This window comes from Phyllopteryx taeniolatus, chromosome 19 (genome assembly GCF_024500385.1).
Source record: "Phyllopteryx taeniolatus isolate TA_2022b chromosome 19, UOR_Ptae_1.2, whole genome shotgun sequence".
In the NCBI taxonomy this organism is placed as follows: Eukaryota; Metazoa; Chordata; class Actinopteri; order Syngnathiformes; family Syngnathidae; genus Phyllopteryx; species Phyllopteryx taeniolatus.
The window spans coordinates 6,708,083-6,730,137 of record NC_084520.1 but is presented as its reverse complement, the minus strand read 5'-3'; the positions used below and the strand labels follow the sequence as shown (position 1 = coordinate 6,730,137).

The following is a 22,055-nucleotide window of genomic DNA, read 5'->3' as shown; positions in this document are numbered from 1 at the left end:
ACTTTAAATGATGATGGACTGATTTGGGCTTTGTCACAGGAGGACAGGAGGAAGCGAGGGAGGAGCAGCGCTTACCGTTGCTGTGTTATCTAAGCAGATAGGTTGAGACATTGAAGTCCTACCTGCATCAGTGCGCACCATTGATTTGTGCCCTGCCCTCTCTGCAAACAAGCAGCAGCACCTGGTTTCCGCTGCGCTCGTTCTATACGAGACGATGAATCTGTCACAATGTCCATTAGGGTTATTACTCCTCTGACATCCATGAAAGGAGTCAGGGTGTCCTATCATATGTTGGTAGAGCATGAAACCCACACTGGCATGCACAGCCTAATCTGACACATCAGATTTACACTACTCGTATGGTCTTTCCTCAGCTGGCGGTATCCACTCTCACTTGTGTTGACAGTGAACCTACATCATACTCAAAACTTTGTCACGGTCTTTCTGACCAACTTCCTGATGGGTTTGGATTTGAAATGTTGGATGGATCCTTGTGTACAGCGACACAAAACACCAGCTAGTGATATAAACAACATTAGTTGTGCCAAGCTATATCTAGGGACAAATACAGCGAGTCTGATTACTCCAGCAATAGTTAAGGGAGACACATAATGCATTTTTGATTCACAATTGAAAACAATTGAATCATTATTGCATACTTTAACTGAACTAGGCCTCCCCCGTCACATGTACGTAAGTGAGTGCTTAGAGTGCCCGCCTCCGTGTACTGCTGCGCCGATGGCGAGTACAGAATTCTTTACCATGATTACGTGGGGTTGAGCTAGGGAACTGGGACTGCCAAGCAAGTGTATTCGACTTGCAGGAGCAGAGGCAAGACTGTGGAATAAATGGGAGTGTTCCTAAAGAAAAAAAAAAGAAAAAGACAAATTCACTTGTGGAGACAGCGGTTCATACACTACATCGTGTGTATGGGATGGTTATCAGAAACTGACACTGTTAGCTAAAGATCATCCGCTATCCAACACAACTGAATGCAGCTCTGCTTATCTTTTAGCTTTGACACAATAGCAGGGCCAATGCACCCATGACGGACACAATTAAAGCTATTCATTGCCATCTACTGCCTCATTTTTGTCAAAGCGCACATTGCGGAGGGCATAACCTACTGCTCACCATGTCGGACAAATGGACACAAATATATCATTGTTTTTCTCACTTTTTTTAATAGTTCAGTCTTGGCGCCAGAGTTCTAGTTCTAGTTTTACTTCAAATGTGTTTTCCTTGCATGTGTATCCGCCAGTAAGGATGGAAAAGTTGTTGACTCCATTGTGAAGTTTTGATGAAATTATTGTTCCTAATGACTAACTTTCAACAAAACTTTGTCTCAATGCTTTTCCCGTGAATACCTGAAAGTTTAATTCCACTTAAGTCTCTTGGTCCTTTTGGTTGACCATTTATACATGTTCCACATTCCCAGCACAACAAACGGTTCTTTGAAGAGCGTCTTTTGAGTCGGCTCAATGAAGTGTCCTTGGGATTTGGATTTACGATCAAAAGAAAAGCAGTAGTTTCAATTTCAATTCAACATTGCGAGGGCTGTTTGTCCCAGTAAATCAGACCGTTGCCCAGGCTTTGTTCTGAGCCTGGCTGGACTACGATTAGCCATGCTAGCACAGGCCATGTGGCTGCGTGCCGCTGCCTGCAGTGGTTCTCACCATGAAGGACTTCTGGATGCACATGTGCTCGTTTCCTTTCTGCATAAGCAAGCAAACGGCAAAATAAGCATGAATGTTTCATGCATTTATTTAATAGTGAATTCAGGTCAGCACAATTTGTCTTTTAAAACACAAAACTTCGCATACTGTAAAAGTAATCAAAAAATGTACACCGGTATTAGTGAAACATTATTTTGATGTGAAATGACGTGCCGTATTTAACTCTGAATGTTTTTTTTTCACCGCTTCTTGCAGCGCTGACTCAGTCTAATTTTAATTACATTCTTTTGATATACGTGTGCATCTCAATATATTTGAATATCATGAAATAGTTTATTTCGTTCAGTAGTTCAATGGTAAAAGTGAAAGTGGTGGTCTATTATAGTGATTCCCAGAGAGCCAGATTTTGGCCAGCTGTAAGGTATAATCATCAAAATCATAAAATAAATACACCTGAACTACTGAAATGAATGACATTTTGAGATGCATTCCTCTACAGGTATGCATTTATGTCTTTTCTGTGCATAGTGCATACTAGTGTTATTTCATAAGCTCCCCGATGAGACTTGGCCGAGTGGGACTGTGTACTTTCTCTTTTGTGCTCATGAGAGTTGCACATCAGATTTGAAATGCATCTTCCCACATGCCCTTTTCTTACAAACCACCTCTCGGCTGTGTGTGTCTAAAGGATGCCAAGTTTGTGGAGGAGAGGCGGAAGCAGCTGCAGTGTTACCTTCGTATGGTCATGAACAAAGTGATTCAGACGTTGCCAGACTTCACGGCCCGTCCCACCAAGGAGACCCTGCTGTTTTTGCTGCCTTTCTGTCTGTAAGTTGACACGCGCGCGCACACACACACACACACAATGGTCTATGGTAAAATGGACTGCACTTATGTAGCGCTTTATCTCCACCATCCCGGTGCCCAAGGCGCTTTACAAAGCCTCACATTCACCCACTCACACACATTCATACACCAATGGGCGACTGCTGCCATGCGAGGCGCTGCCAGGCCCACTGGGAGCAAATTAGGGTTCAGCGTCTTGCCCAAGGACACTTCGACATGCGGACAGTCGTAGCCGGGATTCGAACCGGTTACCCTTCGGTCAAAAAGTTTGAAGATCGTTCGATCCGATGATGTTTTGTGAACAGGAGCCAACCTCTTATCCAGGCTTCAGACAAGAAAAACTCCAGTGCTCCTCTTGTGCTGTCTGATTTGCATTATTATTTTCTTTTATTTCTCATTTCTCTTTCCATGCCAGTGCCAGATGTTTATACAACCACCTGTTGCTAGGGATAATTCATAGTGTACAACCATTTTTGTCCCGAAGTCAATCGCAACAAATCTGTAATCTGCCAGTCACGCTTTTAAATTGTTGACCTGGCAACAGAGGGGCAGGGGCTCTGCTGCCCTACACAACAGAGAAAGGACGGTAACAGGATCTCAGACACTAAGGAAATTACTCCAAAAATGCCACACACCAAAAAATAAATAAAATCCACTCGCTCAACATGATGCCCAGGATACAAATCAGGATAATCAATAAAACAGAAAGTTGCTCTTAACCAAATGTTCCCCTCTCCTCTAACGCATGAACTCCTAGTCGCACATGCCACGTACTGTACATGTTCTCTGACGCACATTCCAGCCGTGTCTGATTTTTCACCGACCAGCCAACCTACCAGCGGCATCTCAAAATGAAATGTTGCAGTCATTTCCTGTCAGCATTCACAACATTTTGCACTTACTGCAATCAGTCAGCGGGAATGACCTGTCCTGCCGTCTGACCGGAATTTTCGACATCTCAGTTTAATGCTACAGTGGCGACAGCGTACAGTCATGCAGACTTGTCACTCAGCAGCCTGTTCTTTAAGTTTACCCAAAGGCAATTCACTATGAAAGAAAAAGAAAACAAAACAAATAGCAGCAACAGTTGTTTTTGTACACAATATCTTTTAGTGTGCAGTTACAGATCTGATTCATTGATTGAACTAGAACATATATGTCAAACTCAGGCCCAGGGGCCAAATTTGGGCCACGATGTAATTATATTTGGCCATATCAAATGTGTATTAGAGCTGGCCCGCCAGTAACTACCACATGTGCCGCTAATATTACAAATCCCAGAATACTTTGCTAGTGTGTTGGCCCATCAGTCTAGACCGGCGAGCGCCCCTTCCCTTTCTGTTGCAGTCGTTAGCAACTATGCTACCGGTCTCCTCGGGCAAATGTACACTTCCCCTTCCAAAAAATGGCCAAACGAAAGATGGAAAACGGTTAACTTCCAAGACAGGTGGGAGGCAGATTATCTGTTCACTAAAGTAAAAGACAGACCTGTTTTGTTGTGTGCGGACCAACGTGGCTGTAACAAAGAATACAACATAATTGAATTCATGTTTTTTTTTTTAATTCCCTTTATCAATTCCTCGGCAGGGACTGTTAATAGTTTGAAGTTTGACTTTTTATTGAAGGACATTCTTATTTTTTGGGTTGTTTTGTTGTTGCCCTTTGAAAAAAGATTTACATCAAAAAGAGGGGTAGTTGGAGATAGATAAATAGAAGATGGAGAGACAGAAGAATTCATGTTATCTATTTAAAGACAAAACAGCAAATAAATACCACTGATGTCTTTTATCGCAAATTTGATTTCTCGCGTTTATAATATTAAAGTTTGTTTATTCTAGATTCAGTGTTTAAGCAAAATGTAAGTTTGTTGTCATATGATAAACTTTAATGCTACATTTCTGGAGGGAAGGGAAACATGCACATCGCAGTGATTTTTCATTAAATATTGATTTTGGCCCGCGACTTCGTCCCAATTTTTAATTTTGGCCCACTGTGAATTTGAGTTTGACAACCCTGATACTAGAACATAATCACGTTCCCTTTGCTACACTTGCCTTACTTTGTTCAATTAATTGCATTGTAGTTATGTTATATTATCAATTATCAAATATTATTATTATCAAGATGTTTGCAAGCCATATCACGACAGTGGAACCGCTAAAGTCGCCCTCCTAATCCTTTGCATTTGAAAACAAATCATCTCTCATAGCTCCCTGCGTATGCTGCCATAACTAGCTCAACGGTTGATCACATGATGGTTTGAACCCAAACTTGCTAGAATATTGTTCAAACCATCGTTTCATCAACCCATAGTTCTGCTAGATATGGCAACATACAAAGGGAACCCACATCCTGGTTTCCAGGTTTGGTCACATGATGTTCGCAACGCAAGCGCGAGGGCACTTGAGATGTTAATTTCAGTCGACAGCAGAGGGTGATATTGCCCAACATGGCTGCACCTTGAGATTGGTTTAATTCTTATTCCACAAATGCAATATTAATCAGAATACCGTTTTTAGAATAGTTTTTAGACACACAACATATTCGTGCCCCCCCCCCCCCCCAAAAAAAAAAAAAAATCACCAAACTAACATTCAGTGCTGGAATTTGTTAGATTAACGTTTACTCTGTTGATTTGGGCCTAGGAAATTATTGTTGGGAGGGGAGGGTGTCAGACCTGTAGGGTGTTAATTAAAATCAATATACCATTGTGAAAATATTCAAATTAAAATAAGAGGTCGCAATTAAACTGAACACATTACATAATTATTATGTAGTAGAATAGAAATGGGCCCAGAGGCCCCTCTAAACATCCAAAGCACAGAAGTCTCATTAACTTATCCCAACGAGAGGCTGTATGATCATATCTCCTTAATATCTTCATGCTAAAATTGAAATCTTTCTTGATTGCAAACAGAGCGTGTGTGAAACGAGGTCTCGTTCACTTTTTTCAACATTGCATTTGCTTCTTGCAAAGGTACCGCATGTATTCGCGGTCACTCATGACAACACCAAGTGCAGGCCATAATTTATTGGTGAAAGGCATAACTTCGCTTGACTATTCTATGCCCTAAAAGCAAGTTAGTCGACAAGAAAGTGAAGATCATGTAACCTAGAAATTGCAGCAACGTCATGAGTGCCATCATAGAGGAAGTACTGTAAATGTGTTGAATTGTTATTCCACCTCATTTTAATGAGGCCACTCTGAGGTCTGCAGTAATATTTGATGGTGTAATAAATAGTAATGATTTAATTATACAACGATCTATTCAGTTCGTTGTATCAAACACACAGGTCAGGGGTCGCATTAAGCGAGAAATTTTCAAATATGTCACATCCAGAAATAGTTGTTTTCAGTCTTCTAACGAGACACAAGTCAATATTGTGCATTTTCTAACATTGTTGGCCTGGTTCTCCAAGCTGGTAGGCCAGAGGCTGAATTCTCATGTAGTTTCACTAGCCCACCTCAAAAATATATTGATTACACCTTTCATCCATCCATCCATTTTCTGAGCCGCTTCTCGTCACTAGGGTCACGGGCGTGCTGGAGCCTATCCCAGCTGTCATCGGGCAGGAGGCGGTGTACACCCTGAACTGGTTGCCAGCCAATCGCAGGGCACATACAAACAAACAACCATTCGCACTATGGGCAATTTAGAGTCTCCAATTAATGCATGTTTTTGGGATGTGGGAGGAAACCGGAGTGCCCGGAGAAAACCCACGCAGGCACAGGGAGAACATGCAAACTCCACACAGGCGGGGCCGGGGATTGAACCCGGGTCCTCAGAACTGTGAGGCTGACGCTCTAACCAGTCGGCGATGACACCTTTTAAAAATAAAATGCAACTGTCACACAGAAACCATTGTGCGTAGGTCCATTCAATGCTATCTCTTGGTGTCTGCAGTGAGTAAAATCAGAGGGTAGATAGACTTATAGATGCAGATTATTTCTATCAAGTGAAACTGGACTTTATACTTAACATAAGAGACTGCAATGGAGAAATGTAGTGAAATGAGGCAGACTGGGTGTAACAAAGAAGTCACGTAGCTTCCTGTCACATAAATGTGAGAACAGAACGTAAGATTAGATTTAATACAGCGCAGATACCTTGTTTCTGATAAAACTCCACACTTTAATTCACATGAGTCAAATGCTGCTGTTTTGGTCAGCAACATAGTTTAAACGGAATCAGCAGTTTCACTAACTATTTAATGTCCATATATGAACAATGGCATCAATGAAGTGGTATAATTACAGTTATTACTTTTTTTCCCCTGGGGGAAAAAAGGCGGTTTGTATTTTGAGGGATTTACAGTATTTGTTTCAAATGGATTATGCACACAGGATACGTCTAGTAAAGGACATCCATCTGTATTAGAGTGATAAAAGTTGCTTAGCCTACATTTATTGAATGTTTAGTTTTGGATATTTATTGGCATTGGACTAATATCGTGTAATGAGGCTGATAAAATAGTTGATAAGCACACCTGGTTTTGCCATTGATGTGCACAATCGTTTGTTAGTATATCACAGGCAATGATATCAGTTGATTCAAGTGTGATTTTTTGTTTTGTTTTTTTTTTTGTGATGATCTCAACTGCTGCGCAATTCAAACTCAGATTGTCATACCCAATGGTAAAAATGCTATTGTTGAACATCAGTATTAGTTTTTCTGTGAATGTGTATCCAAGGCGCAATTAGTTCCCCCAGTGCTGGAGGCAATCAGTGAAAGTGTGAAGTAAATTGGTTGAGAATTGCAACCAGCGAAACACTACTAAGTATTCCCAGCGCTTTTAAGTTTAATCAAAGAAGAGTTTAAGGACCAATGGTGAGAGAAAAAGACAAGAATTTGAAAAGGCAACGAGGGGGGAGAAAAAGCTCAGTCTTCAAGTGAAAGGCTTTTATGGGAGACAGAAGAAGAAGGTGAAATACAAGGCTGTTAGTTTATCTTGTAACTACATTGCTTTGGCAAACTCCTTTTCATTGTGTTCAATGACTGTTTTGAAAATACTCAACCCTACAGTTGCTCCTCGATTTGCGTCTTTAGGTCGCTTCCTAATTGGCTATCGTGCCATTTCAGGTCACAATGACGGACGTAGTCTGTGGATTAGCCAAACTCGGTGTTGACTACACACTTAAGGATTTGCCTTGATAAATATTGAGCAGGTTTTATTATTGTCCATTTACCATTGTCGACCCGGCCATTTTTTTAAGCAGATCGGGGACAGGAAGTCACTCTTAACAAACCCCACACCACAGGGTCATTCCTTAAGATCAACTTTTCGAGACGTCTGAGAATCAAGCCTTTTCTGACTTTGATCAGAAGTGTGAATGAAATTCTTCCCGAATATCATAACTGGATTTAATTATGCTTTCGGGACCTCAACATTTCATGGTTAAAGTAGTGCTTACTGGCATTGTTATTGTGACACAAAGACTGACAGTAACTCATTAAGGTCTTGTCGAACATTATTTAAATGAAATCGTCAGTTAGTTTGAGCAGTAGAATTTGGGAAATTATTAATTATGGGTGGGGTTTTTTGTGTGTTTTTCTTTTTTTTTTTTTTTTAAAGCGGTTACCCTCCTTTTGCACTATGACCAAGAGGGATCGATAACAATGGGCATGAGCAGTCACCTTCCTATTTTTCCTCACCCATTCATCTTTAAAGACTTGTTTTATTTCTTAATATACTTTTACTAACATAATTAACCTATTTTTAAAATGTAGTTTTTTATTTTTTGACGTCTATGACAGTTAAGAATGTTCCTTGTTTATATTAAATTGTTATTTGCTGATTTTATTTTGACACTAATCCCATGTTTTCCCTCACTTGTCTGGACTAGCAACCTTTCCTTGGGTTTACTAGCATTTAGTATGCAGCTCGACAGCAGCATGTTTATGGTTTATTCAGAACTCAAAACAGACACTCAGTCTTGTTTCCCGCCTTAGTGACCTGCTGCCTTAGGGAAAACAAAGTGTTGAGGACCTTTGTTTCGCTGTCAAGAGCAGTTTGGGACAGTTTGACTCCGGAATAATGATGTAACCTTTTATTGTGCTAGATTAGGCATGTGTGTGTGTTGTGTGTGAGAGATTGTGTCTGTGCGTGCGTGCATGTACGTGTGTACTCTTTGCTATATTGCAAATCTTCCTGTCAAGACAATCAATTAGATTGCAGCTTGTGTATGCATCTGCGTGTGTGTGCGTCTACCCGTTTGCTCTAATTATGCTCCCCTGCAGTCAAATGAATACAATTTCAACGAAGCCTGGGAAAGATGGTAATCCTGCACGATATTCAAGTCAATATTGTGCCTACAGCAAGCACAAGCTGAAAATATAGGGCAAAAGTAATATTGATAATAATAGTAATTTAAAAAAGTGCTCCATGCCTGCCAGAGGGCACTTTTCTTATCTTGGGCCAATGCCGAAGCTCCAGTTCGTGTCTGCCTGTGCACGTGCCTGCGTCTACACATTGCCAAATTTTATTTACAAACAACAGCTAATTTGTGGGAATATTTTGTAGTATTGATTCCTATTAGAGAACACTATTATTAATAATACATTGTATTATCAATTAAATATACGTTTCAAAGGAAACCCAAGGTTTTCTGACATATGTGTCTACTTATTCATGCATTAAGCATTGTGCCAGGTGAACATACAGTAAGACTTAACCTCACCTACTGTCCTTTTCGGTGTTGGAGGAGCAGACTGGACAGGGCAGATGTTGTCTTAAGCAGGGTACACACATACTCATTTTTATTGTCTTAACCGTTTTTAAAATGTAACAGACCCCCAAGCAAGGCATGCGCGTTACACTGTGTGGTGGACTCAACATAGCACACCAGACACACAACTGATAATCCTGAGTTTCGTCCCCCAAATCAAATGTCTGTAGTTGCACCAAGGCTGACTTGTGAAAGGCAGCTTGGTGCCACAGGGCATCCAGACTGTAAGAAGAAAACGTAGGAGAAACTCACAAGTCACAATCAAGGACTCTGTGGCTCGACCGAACTCCGTGTTGACCTCAGTCAGAAGACTTTGCAATCGTATATATATTGAACAAGTTGAATATTTATGATTGTCGGCGTGACCATTTGCTGAGCAGATCGAGGACGAAAACACACTTTTGATGAGCCTTGAACAAATTTAGGTGAGTCCAAACTCATAAAGAAAAATAGCAATTCATCCTACAATTTGGTTTTAGGTTATGTACTATAATATTTATACATTGTGTGTGTGTGTGTGTGCGTGTGTGTGTGTCATTTTTTCCTCATTAATGTACACACAGCACCCCATATTGACAGGGGAAAAAAATTGAATTGTTGAAATTTTTGCTGATTTATTAAAAAAGAAAAACTGAAATATCACGCACCCATAAGTATTCAAACCCTTTGCTGTGACACTCATGTATTTAACTTGTCCATTTCTTCTGATCACCCTTAAAATGGTTCGACACCTTCATTGGAGTCCAGCTGTCTTTGATTATACTGATTGGACATTATCAGGAAAGCCACACACCTGTCTATATAAGACCTTACAGTTCACAGTGCATGTCAGAGCAAATCAGAATCATGAGGTCAAAGGAATTTCCTGAAGAGTTCAGAGACAGAATTGTGCCAAGGCACAGATCTGACCAAATTTACAATTCTGAATAGAATTCTGCTGCATTTAAGGTTCCTGAGAGCACAGTGGCCTCCATAATCCTTAAATGGAAGTCGTTTGGGACAACCAGAACCCTTCCTAGAGCTGCCCGTCTGGCCAAACTGAGTAATTGGGGGAGAAGAGCCTTGGTGAGAGAGGTAAAGAAGCTGTGGCTGAGCTCCAGAGATGCAGTCGGGAGATGGGAGAAAGTTCTTGAAAGTCAACCATCACTGCAGCCCTCCAGCAGTCGGGGCTTTATGGCAGAGTGACCCGACGGAAGCCTCCCCGGGACAGGAGGACGACTGGTTGCAATCAAAGGAAAGATGAATGCGGCCTAATACAGGGATATCCTTGACGAAAACCTTCTCCAGAGTGCTCAGAACCTCAGACTGGGCTTAAGGTTCACCTTCAAACAAGACAATGACCCTAGGCACACAGCTAAAATACGGAAGGAGTGGCTTCAGAACAACTCCGTGACTGTTGTTGAATGGCCCAGCCAGAGCCCTGACTTAAACCCAATTGAGCATCTCTGGAAAGACCTGAAAATGGCTGCCCACCAACGTTCACCATCCAACCTGACAGAACTGGAGAGGATCTGCAAGGAGGAATGGCAGATGATCCCCAAATCCAGGTGTGAAAAACTGATATTTTAGTTTTTCTTTTTTAATAAATCTGCAAAAATGTCAACAATCCCGTTTTTTTTTTTTCTGTCAATACGGGCTGTTCGGTCCCTGTACGACCGGAGTCAGAGTTTGGTCCGCATATCCGGCAGTAAGTCAAACTTTTGAAAAAAAATGAACCTAAATGATTTTAGCAAATGGCTGCAATATAAAAAAAGAGTGAAAAATTTAAGGTGGTTTGAATACTTTCCGTACCCACTGTGTGTGAGTGTGTGTGTGTGTGTGTGTGTGTGTGTGTGTGTGTGTGTGTGTGTGTGTGTGTGTATATATATATATATATATATATATATATATATATATATATATATATATATGTATGCGGCACGGTGACCGACTGGTTAGAGCGTCAGCCTCACAGTTCTGAGGACCCGGGTTCAATCCCCGGCCCCGCCTGTGTGGAGTTTGGATGTTCTCCCCGTGCCTACCTGGGTTTTCTCCGGGTACTCCGGTTTCCTCCCACATCCCAAAAACATGCATTCATTGGAGTCTCTAAATTGCCCGTAGGTGTGAATGTGAGTGCCAATGGTTGTTTGTTTGTATGTGTCCTGTGATTGGTTGGCAACCAATTCAGGGTGTACCCTGCCTCCTGACAGCTGGGATAGGCTCCAGCACGCCCCTCCGTGACCCTTGTGGGGAGAAGCGGCTCAGAAAATGGATGGATGGATGGATGGATATATCGACAGATCGATAGCTAGATTGATTGATAGCTAGATAGATAGATAGATAGATAGATAGATAGAGCATTTTCATCCATCTCATGGAGCCGCCATGTTGGGCAATATCGCCCTCTTATGTGAACCGAAATGAACATCACAAGTGCTTTAGCGCTTGTGTTCATTTCTTCAGCTGCAGGTTGATGACATGATGTTTTGAACCATTTTGTTCAAACCATCATGTCATCAACCCGTAGTTATGCTTGTTATTGCAGCATACACTGGGAGTCCGCTAACCTGTTTTCCGGGTTCGGTCACGTGACATTCGCAACGCAAGCACATGAGCAGTGGTGACTTTCATTTCACTTAACAGCAGCAGGGAATATTGTCTAACATGGCAGCCCCCATGAGATGGATGAAATTTGATGAATTTGTGTGCCTAATTTTTATTCCAGGAATGCAATTTTAATCAGAATACCGCGTTTAGACTCGAGGGGCACTTATAACGTAGTCTTGCAAAAAAAAAATTGTGGGGCTTTAATTTCCCTTGAGACTCATGTTGAATTAAGTGACATGTAGAGAGTGTAAAAACTATGACAAGCAGCAAAGATTAACATGCTTGGCCAGGCATCTACAGTTGTGTCATTCTCTCATATATCATATGAACATGGTGCTTGTAATTCAATTAAACAGTTGTTGAATCTGATCTCAAATAGAAAATGGACTGATTGTTAATGAGTATTATTAGTCAGAACACGTTTTACACATTGTTTTGACTGAAGTCTAGACTTTAAGAAGTGTCCAGGCAGAAGAGGAATGATTTGGTCCAGCAGATGTAGCATCAGTTGTTTGTTTGAATAACAAGGCTCAGCAGCTGTTCATTTAAGCTCTTTTTTTTTTTTTTTTGTCGCATTTTAGGGACACACCCCAGACCAATGATGGCGGCCCCAAGACACCCCGCTCCAAAACGTCATCCCGCTTCCCGAGACTGGGTCGCGGCCACCACCAGGAAGCCAGAGCCGAACCCCAGAGTGGCGACCTCTAACACCCAAGACTTTTTATTTTATTTTATTGTATGCTGAGGTCAGGAACCCACCTGTGTCCAACCATTGCCATGAAGACTTTGAGGGCATCTGGCGTAACCTTCTGGCCAAGTGTCAGCCAAGGCGATTGGAGAGTATTTAAATATATGAGATGCCTTATTGGAAGGATAAATGACATTCAAGAGGCTGGACCAAATCACACAGCAGCACCTCTTACCTCATTGAGACAAATTGAACTGCCACTATGAGATGCTGGCTTTTCTTTCTCACTATGCTCCTTTTTGTAGTAAAAGTGTGTGTACATTGTATATTACAGCTGCGTTGATAGCTCATGTATAGCGAGCGATTCAGTGTAGTTACTCAGTCTGCTTGATGGTGCCATTACATTTTAGCTAATGCCGATTCCAAATTGGGCAGACCAGTGTCCTAGTGGTTATGCACTAACAGTTCTGAGGTTCAGTGTTCGAATCCCGGATGCTGTGTGGAGTTTGTACAGTATATCCAGTGTAGAAAATGGATAGATATTTCCCTTCCATCTTTTACGAGGGGCATCTTAATGTCCAACAAGTGTGCCCACAGTCATAGTTTGTTGTGGCTCAAAAGTCCTTCATACTCAAGGATTAGGGTTCTATACCACTGATAACAATAAACAGCAATCTTTCTCCGAGAATAGTTACCCCCAAGTATAATGCTCTCTCTATGATGTATTGAATTGCAGGTTTACACCACTATGTCAAGTTTGAAATTCCTTGTTTAAGATTTAAAAAGAGTTAAAAAGATTTAACACAGCATCATAACGAAGACTAAGCACTTGAAGTGAAGCAGAGCTGCTCGTTAGGAGTGCAAGGAGAGCGCCGGTGACTCAACAAGTGTGGGTTATAGGAGCTCATATATATTTCGAGCTCTCCCAAGATGAGAACCAGACTACAGATTCACAAGGACCGATTGTGTTCTGCGATTTCTACTCGGAAAAGTTGAAGCTGAGGGTCACTGATGTTTGTCACCATCTGACAAAACTAGCTTGTTTTTTTTTCTTTCAGGAGACAATTTTCGTTTAGCTGCTCAATAAAGACAAATCAGCTTGGAAAGAAACTTTGTTGCTTTTGAAACTTTTTTTCCCCCCCCCTCCTCCACATTTTGACCATATTTGGTGCATTTTTTGCACCAAAAAAAAAAAAGAGCACTACCTAGAATGTGATCTACAGTATATGTGATGTGATCTTATACTTTCCAGACAGTATAACAGTAGAATTGGTGGCGCTTCAGATGACAACATATCACCACAACAATTTTGTAGTAAATTGTACAAAAGGTTAATCACAATATCAGTGAGGAAGTGCTACCAAAATTATTCCGCAAGGTACTGTACATGTAACCGCAAACCAATCCCTGCAGCAACGCATAAAAGATCAAACTAAAAAATACAGGGGGTTTCAGTTTACAACTGTCCCAACATCTGTCTGACATTTCGAGGTTCTGAATAGCCCACAATGAACTAGTTTGGACAGCAGAAAAAAAGAATATGTCAGGTGGTACAAGAATGTACTCTCAGTTACCACCATATTGACTGTTTTATACTTATATCTTAATTTAATTTTTTTTGTTTTTTTTTTATTTTTTTTTTTTTACATACGACTTTACTACTGCATTTTCATAGAACAGTGATAAACTGTAGCACGTTTTCACCGTTTGTAACCGGCATAGGTACAAAACTATCGTAAACCAAGCTGTATATAAATAAAGGTTTTTGACAAAGAACACCTAAAATAATTGAAATAAAACTAGTTATTTTTTTTGTCCTGTTCGGCTCTTAGGTCAAGCAGAATGAAGGATCTGTATCCTTTTTATGCCGGAACAGTTTTACTGTGTCACAGTGGAGTTTTTAAGCTGCTGCTGTGGTTTCTTAGTATTATAATAGATATTTATTGAGAATCAGAGTCGATTAGTCGTACAGAACAAAGTTTCTAGAGGGGTGTGAGAAAAAAATACAAAAGACAAAGCTCTAATTGTAAACAAGATGAGAAAAGTAAATCATTATATATCGAGAACAATTAGATATGGGTGTTGTATGGGGCAGTAGTACTACATCCTCTGAGGGAAGGACAGGACAAGATAGGACAGGACAAGGACAGGAGAAGTAGCATGCAGGACAAGGGTCGTGAACTCGACTGTACAACTGAAGTGTGGTGGGAGTGACAATGTAAATGTAAAAGTCTATAGGACAAGAGTGTGAGTGCGGGGATACTCAAGCAATTCGCATATTCATGGGTTATTTGTCGCAATAAGTGAGTGGCCCCACACCAAGCGAAAAAGTCCCAGGGGTGTGTCCCTGCGGACACATGCAAGTGAATTGACACCGTTTCGCATGCACAATGACTGTCAGAAGTGCCCTGTAATTGCTGTGCCTGCACCGCGGTGACTGAGGACCCCACCCAATCAATCGAGAGGCGGGATCGGGCCCAGGAGTCCACCCGAGACCGGCCCGGCGGACGGGATACGTCCCGCACCGAGGGACCCAGGGCTGTGCGCCGGCCCCACCGAAGCCACGACAACCGGCCGCCCCTGAGGAGGCCGCAGGGACCCTATGCCACCCCCACAGCCAACCCCCACCGTCCCACGCGCCCCTCTCTTCTACTGCTCTTTCAGTAGCTGTGTTACAGTACATGCAGGCTTATGAAAGTCACAGTGATTGTTTTGAAAGCAACCAATAGTTGTCACCTTTCAAAGGTAGACTCATTTGGGCATCGGAGTCGAGTTGAACAAAGACAGTGAGGTTATATTACTGAGTGGTGTCTGCTTTTGTGGACTTTATAAACCATGCCTTAGTCGGCAGTCCAGTCTTCCCCTCCCGAATAATAAATCACAACTTGTACCGTACACCTGCGTTAATATTAATGTTCAACCTCTACTCGTTTGGATGGAGGCAGTTCTCCTGAGTGTGAGGAAGTGTATTCTGTACAATGTCACTTGGTGCATTTACCTGCGCGCAAGTACACTATAGTAGGTGTGCACATTAAATGCAGACAGCACAAGTGTGCCCTAGCCATGTTTGCGTCAGTGCTTGCATTTGAACTCTAAATCTATAAAAATGTATGATATATGGATTCTGTAAATGACAGGCCCAGCATGCGCCAGCTTGGATCTTCATGATTCAGTCTTCACTGCTTCACAGAAGCAGTCTCAGAGCTTTAATTTCAACCACGCTGCCTTTATATAGTTTCTCCCCCCCCCCCCGCCCCCCCTCACCCTCTTCATTTATCCAATGTTTTGTTCTTCCAGGCCGAGAGAAAGCAGTGTGAGGGCAAAATAATCAGTGGCTGCTGACCAGAAAATTGTGTTACAAGCCAGATTCAGGATGTGGAAGTCAGAGAGCACTGACATCAGCCTTGATAACCATGCAGGCTAGACGCCTCATCCAACGATATCAATGAGTCTTAGAAGTTGAACATTTATTTGTTGTGTAACACAATAGGAAAATATCCTTTTGGCTCTAACAATTGCAACTTTTGCAATTCTTCTTTTTGTTCCTATGTGTGGCCAAATTCATTTTTCATTTAGAACTGGAATGCACGTAAATCTTTAAAGGGGACCTTTCTACTGGTCGCAAAGCAGGTTTGTCTTTGGTGCTATTCACAAAAAAAGTTCTTTTGTTTGTATGTACTACAATACAGTCTCCGCACCCTTTCAAATGCCTGGCGTGTCATCCAAAAAATTGAGACCAGGCTAAACCATTTCAAGTCATTTTTTTTTCACCCGCCCATTAATGCAACCTATAACATGTACAAATCAACTGAAAAAAATATATATATTCACAGGCAATTCCGTGTTATTGAAAAATAAGAAAAGCAAAAAAGAAAAAAACAGTACAAAATACAATAAATGTAATATTTAATACATTTTACAATAATACTTTGATATGCACTTTTATTGCAATGGTGGCTCTGCACACAGTGATTCCTGTTTGTCTTAAATGTGAAACATTAGTTTCAAATTTGTCATCCATCCATCCATTTTAGCATCTAGCGCCGCGGGCATGCTGGCGTCTATCTCGGCTAACTGGGCGAGGAGCGGGGTACACCACGAACCAGAGGTGGGTCGAGTCCTGAGTCAAGTCCCAAGTTGAAACAGGCAAATACCAAGTCAAGCCGCAAGTCCTACACTTTGAGTTTTGAGTCCTTTCGAGTCATTTTACCAACAAAGTAATATATATATAATATTCATATTAAATTAATTAATTAATGTTTTTTTTTATGTTGAATAGATGCTAGCTGTGTGCTGATGGATTGGTAAATTAAGTGACTAAAAAAAGAAATACAGTACAAGACTGATTTTTGAGAACACTACACTGATGAAACCAAACCGCAATGAACAGGAAGCCCAGAGAGGGCACGGCTGGCCTGCTGTGTATCCGTGATCGCTCACAAAGCTAGCTTCTAATACTAACGGAAAGAAGCATACGTGACGTCAAGCCGCATGATTTCCGCAATGCAATGTGGATGTATTTATTTTTTTGCAGTAATTAGCGTCCTCGGACTTTGAATCGGTCCGTTGTGGTAAAGAAGGAGCTAAGCCGAAAGGCGAAGCTCTCAATTTACCGGTCGATCTACGTTCCTAGCCTCACCTATGGTCACGAGCTGTGGGTCCTGACCGAAAGAACAAGATCCCGGATACAAGCGGCCGAAATGAGTTTCCTCCGCAGGGTGCCCGGGCTCTCCCTTAGAGATAGGGTGACAAGCTCGGTCATCCGGGAGGATCTCAGAGTAGAACCGCTGCTCCTCCACATCGACAGGAGCCAGATGAGGTGGCTGGGGCATCTGATTCAGATGCCTCCCGGACGCCTCCCCGGTGAGGTGTTCCGGGCACGTCCCACCGGGAAGAGACCCCGGGGACGACCCAGGACACGCTGGAGAGGAACGCCTCAGGATCCCCCCGGAAGTGCTGGATGAAGTGGCTGGGGAGAGGGAAGTCTGGGCGTCACTGCTAAAGCTACTGCCCCCGCGACCCGACCCGGATAAGCGGTAGAAAATGGATGGATGGATAATTAGCGTCCTTATTGTGACGTTAAATGTTGTTGTTCTTTCGGTTTAAACAATAGTTCTTGGAATGTATACCTTATTTAGCGGTCACAGTTATTGTTGATTTATGGTGGACTTTTTTTTTAATGAAACCATTACTTTAGGTTGTGTGTGAAAGAGTGACCTCTTGGTCAATTCCTCTTCCAGAGTGTGCCCAAGATGGCATTAACTGTTAAAAGATAATAATAACTAACAACACATTAGTTATTATGACGTGGGACACTTTGACCTAATAACTAATCATGAAGACCTTCAGCATTATGTTGTCGCTTATTGTATTTTCATGTAGAAAAACAGTCATTTGCACATATAGCTATAGAACGAGAAGGCTACAAAGTGTTGGTTTGTCAGTGCTTTGGTCAAAGTAGCAAGTCTTTTTAAGTCAATGGGTTCAAGTCCAATTGAAGTCACGAGTCATTGCTGTTCAAGTTTGAGTCGAACTGCAAATCTTTTAACATATTGACAAGTCAACTCGAAAGTCGTCAAATTCATGACTCGAGTCCAAGTAATTGGACTCGAGTCCACACCTCTGCCTTGAACTGGTCGTCAGCCCATTGCAGGCCACATAAAGACAAACAATCATTCACATTCACACTTATGGACAATTTAGAGTCTTCAGTTCACCTACCCTGCATGTTTTTGCAATGTGGGAGGAAACCGGAAAGCCACGCACGCACGGGGAGGCCATGCAGAAATTTGTGTGATTTGCAGAAATTTGCCACTTTACAATAATAATAACAATTATTATTATTATTTTTTAATTTTTTACAAAACTTAGGTCTCCAAGTACCACCTTCATGTCCAACATTAAAATACAGCAGCGTAGTAGGCTAAGTGTTCATCAAAAACGAGGTAGGTTTTACAGGTTTTTTTCCTAAAAAGTGCTGAATATTATTGTGAGCCTCCGTAACATTTAGCAGTTTAAATATCAACACCGTACTTAAATATAGGGGGGAAATATACTTAATTGTACAATTGATGCTAAATAAAAGCTTAAATCAAACAGTTCTTAAAGATGAAATGCAAATGTATTGTACTCAAAAGTCAAATAAGCTGAACTGTACTTAGGCAGTGATAGATTTAACATACCAAGAGAGGGAGCTCGCATGCCACTAGCGGTACACATACCACACTTTGAGAATCCCTGCTCCAACTAAGTACCGTATATGAAATAAATGATAATGGTTAAAATAAGTGATTTTGATTTAATTCATTCATATGCACAGAAGCTTTTTAATCACGATTTCAAAATATCTACAAGCTAAATAGGGTGTGGTGTTAAACTGTTAAAGAAGAATTAAATGTAAGACTTTGTGTCGCGAAAAGGTAGAATATGTACACAACGTTTTTGTGCTTCTTTTTTATGTGACTTCAAACATGATCGACTCAAGATGTTGAACCATCACCATGCTTGAGGCAACAGATTTGCCATGTTGGATCATTCTTGTCCACTCTTTTTCTTTCTGCTTGGGGACATAGAGGTCTATCTTGGCTCTTTTTACAGAAGTCTATGTAATGACCAAGCTCTTAGCGTTGCACGGGGGAACGTCAAGGAGACAGGGGCTCCTGGATTAAAGAAGGTCACTGTATAATCAGCCTCCGTATCTGAACAACACACAGTGAGTGCTGCCTCGCGTCATAAAGCATCCTCATTATCATGACAAGAAGCCCAGTGATGTCTCAGGTACGCAAAAGCACAGATGTACTCTACATGTAAGGGAACGGCTAATGTTCCGAAACTACACTGATTGTGTCAAAGCAACCTACAGAATTTCTTTGTATATTTTAGTCATTAAAAATGTGTTATTTTATTGGATTATTACATTTGTCCTTTTTCCTTTGCATATTTATTTTTTGTTATGAAGCAGTTTCTATTGTTTGTAGAATGTTTGAAAATATATACTTTATAAAATATAGTTTTGAAAATGCATTTGTACAAATGTGATTTCTGTTCCCTTCTACAGCAAAGCATTACATTATATTAGTATATGATATTATACAACAGTGCTGTAGCATACAATTCATATTACAGGTGATTGTAATATTTAGATTATATGAATATATCCTTGTTATAACACATATTCTGCATTATTTAATCTATAGTATGAGTAATGCCTATGAATATAATTGCAGTATATTTGTGTAGCCACTACTTGTCAAAAGATTGTTTTTAAACTTTCTAAAGCTTTCTATTTTGTTTGGTGTACGTGCTCTCAGTAAATTAAGTCATACTGTATATGCGTTTTCTCCAGTGATGGTATACAGGTGTGCATATTTTTCCCAAGAAGCATGAATTACACACACGTGCTTTGCTTGAGCGGGCCACGTAAAATTAAGTGGCGGGCTGGATCTGGCCCCTGGGCCTTGAGTTTGACACCTGTGAAACACATTGTAGTGTATTCGCCTTGACTTTTGTGCAGTTAGCGTGGGACGACTGACCAGCAGTCCAGGATGTATTCTGCCTTTCGCACAGTCAGCCGGGAAAGGCTTTCGACTCCCCGTATTAGCAGTATAGAAAATGGACGGATAGGGAACAAGATTGACACATTATCTCTCTGAGATATGTTTTTTTATTTTTTTATTTATTTTTTTTATCAAAGATCCTCGCCGTCGCTGCATTTTCGTATCTGATTGCACTTGATCCCCCTGCTGCGGTGTAAGCCGGACCTGCAGGTGTTGTCATAATGCTTGCGGTTTGATCAAAAGTGCGCCTTGGGCTACTATGAGCGCCCGTGTTAGTTTTGTGGCGTCGCGCCAGCAGGGAACACTTCAGTCTCTGACCTTACAGGTAGTGATAAGTAAACAAAGTCAAACGAAAGGACAAAAACAAAGCACAATTGATAAAGAGGAAACAGCAGCTTAGGCTCGGAATGATCTTCAAATGAAAATGTTATGATGCAGGGTACCTGGCTGTACTTGTCTGTCCTTATCAGAGCGCTACATCATGAGGAATTAAAGTGGCATCTCCGCTATCTAATTAAGTAGATGTTGCCGCTGAGCGTTTCATTTCATTCTATCGAAGGAAAAAGCACACTGTTTATTTCCCTACGTTCTGCCAAACTGATAGCAAATTAATTAACGTAACACAAGATACAACACAACCATAATGTCTGTTTTGAACACAGGCGACAAAGTCAAGGCTAGCGGGCCAGATCAGGCCAGCCACATCATTTTAAGTGGCCCACGAAAGAAAATAAAGTGGTTTTCATTTTGGAAAAAAAAATCTGTGTATGGATTATGTTTTCAACAAAAACACCATATAATTAACCATATAATTTGGTACAACAATCTCTTCTCTTTTTATGAGATATTTTATTGGTCATCATATATTGTATTTTGCTGTCTTTGGTACAACCCTGTGACAGATTCTCAGGCACCTGAAAAACATTTTTCAAAAATATGGCTGAATAAATGTTTTACAACGAGAGAAGCATTTTATTTGAATACTAATTTGCACTAATTGTTACTGTAATTAGAGTAACAGTGTTGCAAGTAACAGGGTTGAAAGTTAATGTTGAAGTTTTTGCTCAAGAGTACATGCTTGCTAGCTGTGTTAACTGCTATGGTAACTGGTCAAGAGCAAACATAGTTATACTATAAAATGTTTTTAAAAAAGAACAACGTAATTTTCTTATGAGTAACAGGGTTGTTTTAAGGCTAAAAAAAAACCCAAACTAACAGAAAATTGTACTTACCAGAGGACTATCCATGGTCAGATCAACTTTTTGTTACAGGATTGCATCAGCATCAACGTCAGAGAATAATTACTAATTAAAGTAAAGTTACCCGGATTGGGAGCGAAGTTCTTGGGGAATGAGTGTAACAGTGTCCTCCAATCCTAGAATGAGCCATATGTGTAATATGATGAGGTGATGATATACAGAGGTGGGTAGAGGAGCCTAATATTGTACTCAAGTAAGAGTACTGTTACTTTATAATAATATGACTCAGGCAAAAGTAAAAAGTAATCCTCCAGAAATTACTCAAGTAAAAAAAGAAAGTACTCAGTAAAAAAAACAACACTCAAGTACTCATTGAGTCATTTCAGATTTTTTTTTTTGTTAAATCAAAGCATGAACCTCAAATAAAATTAAAATGAGCTCAAATATGAATGTGCAAATTCAGATATTGCCGAACAATATTACTTAATATAAAACAATAAATAAGATCTTTATAAAATAAAATCTTCTTAAAATAACAGATGAAGGCAAATTCAGCTCCAAGAAGTGTGCTCCTGTTATATTGTTTTGTATTGTTAAACAGAACAATAGTTCAGGCTCACCAGGCAGATTACCAAAACAGGAACAAGGCTGCAGTGAATATAAAAAGTATACACACCCCTGTTCAAAGGCCAGGTTTTTGTGATGAATTTTGACCAAGATAAATCATTTTTCCAACTTTTTCCACCATTAATGTGACCTAGAATTTGTACAACGCAA

General features: G+C 40.8%; 1 protein-coding gene across 3 annotated transcripts in view; it reads left to right on the top strand.

Moving 5' to 3' along the window:
* The window catches only part of snx29 (sorting nexin 29), a 136,197-nt gene extending 122,496 nt beyond the window's left edge, over positions 1 to 13,701 (top strand). Inside the window, exons 20-22 of one of the 3 annotated variants that reach the window (XR_009785631.1) lie at positions 2,365 to 2,504; positions 10,198 to 10,796; positions 12,417 to 12,550. Coding sequence is in view for 2 of the 3 variants with exons in the window: in XM_061755925.1 (XP_061611909.1) it covers positions 2,365 to 2,504; positions 12,417 to 12,543 (267 nt within the window). In the remaining variant the exon portion in view is untranslated. Of the gene's footprint in view, positions 1 to 2,364; positions 2,505 to 10,197; positions 10,797 to 12,416 lie in introns of all 3 variants that reach the window. The other 2 variants (XM_061755925.1, XM_061755926.1) reach the window with 2 other exon arrangements.
* The last annotated feature ends 8,354 nt before the right edge of the window (positions 13,702 to 22,055 follow it).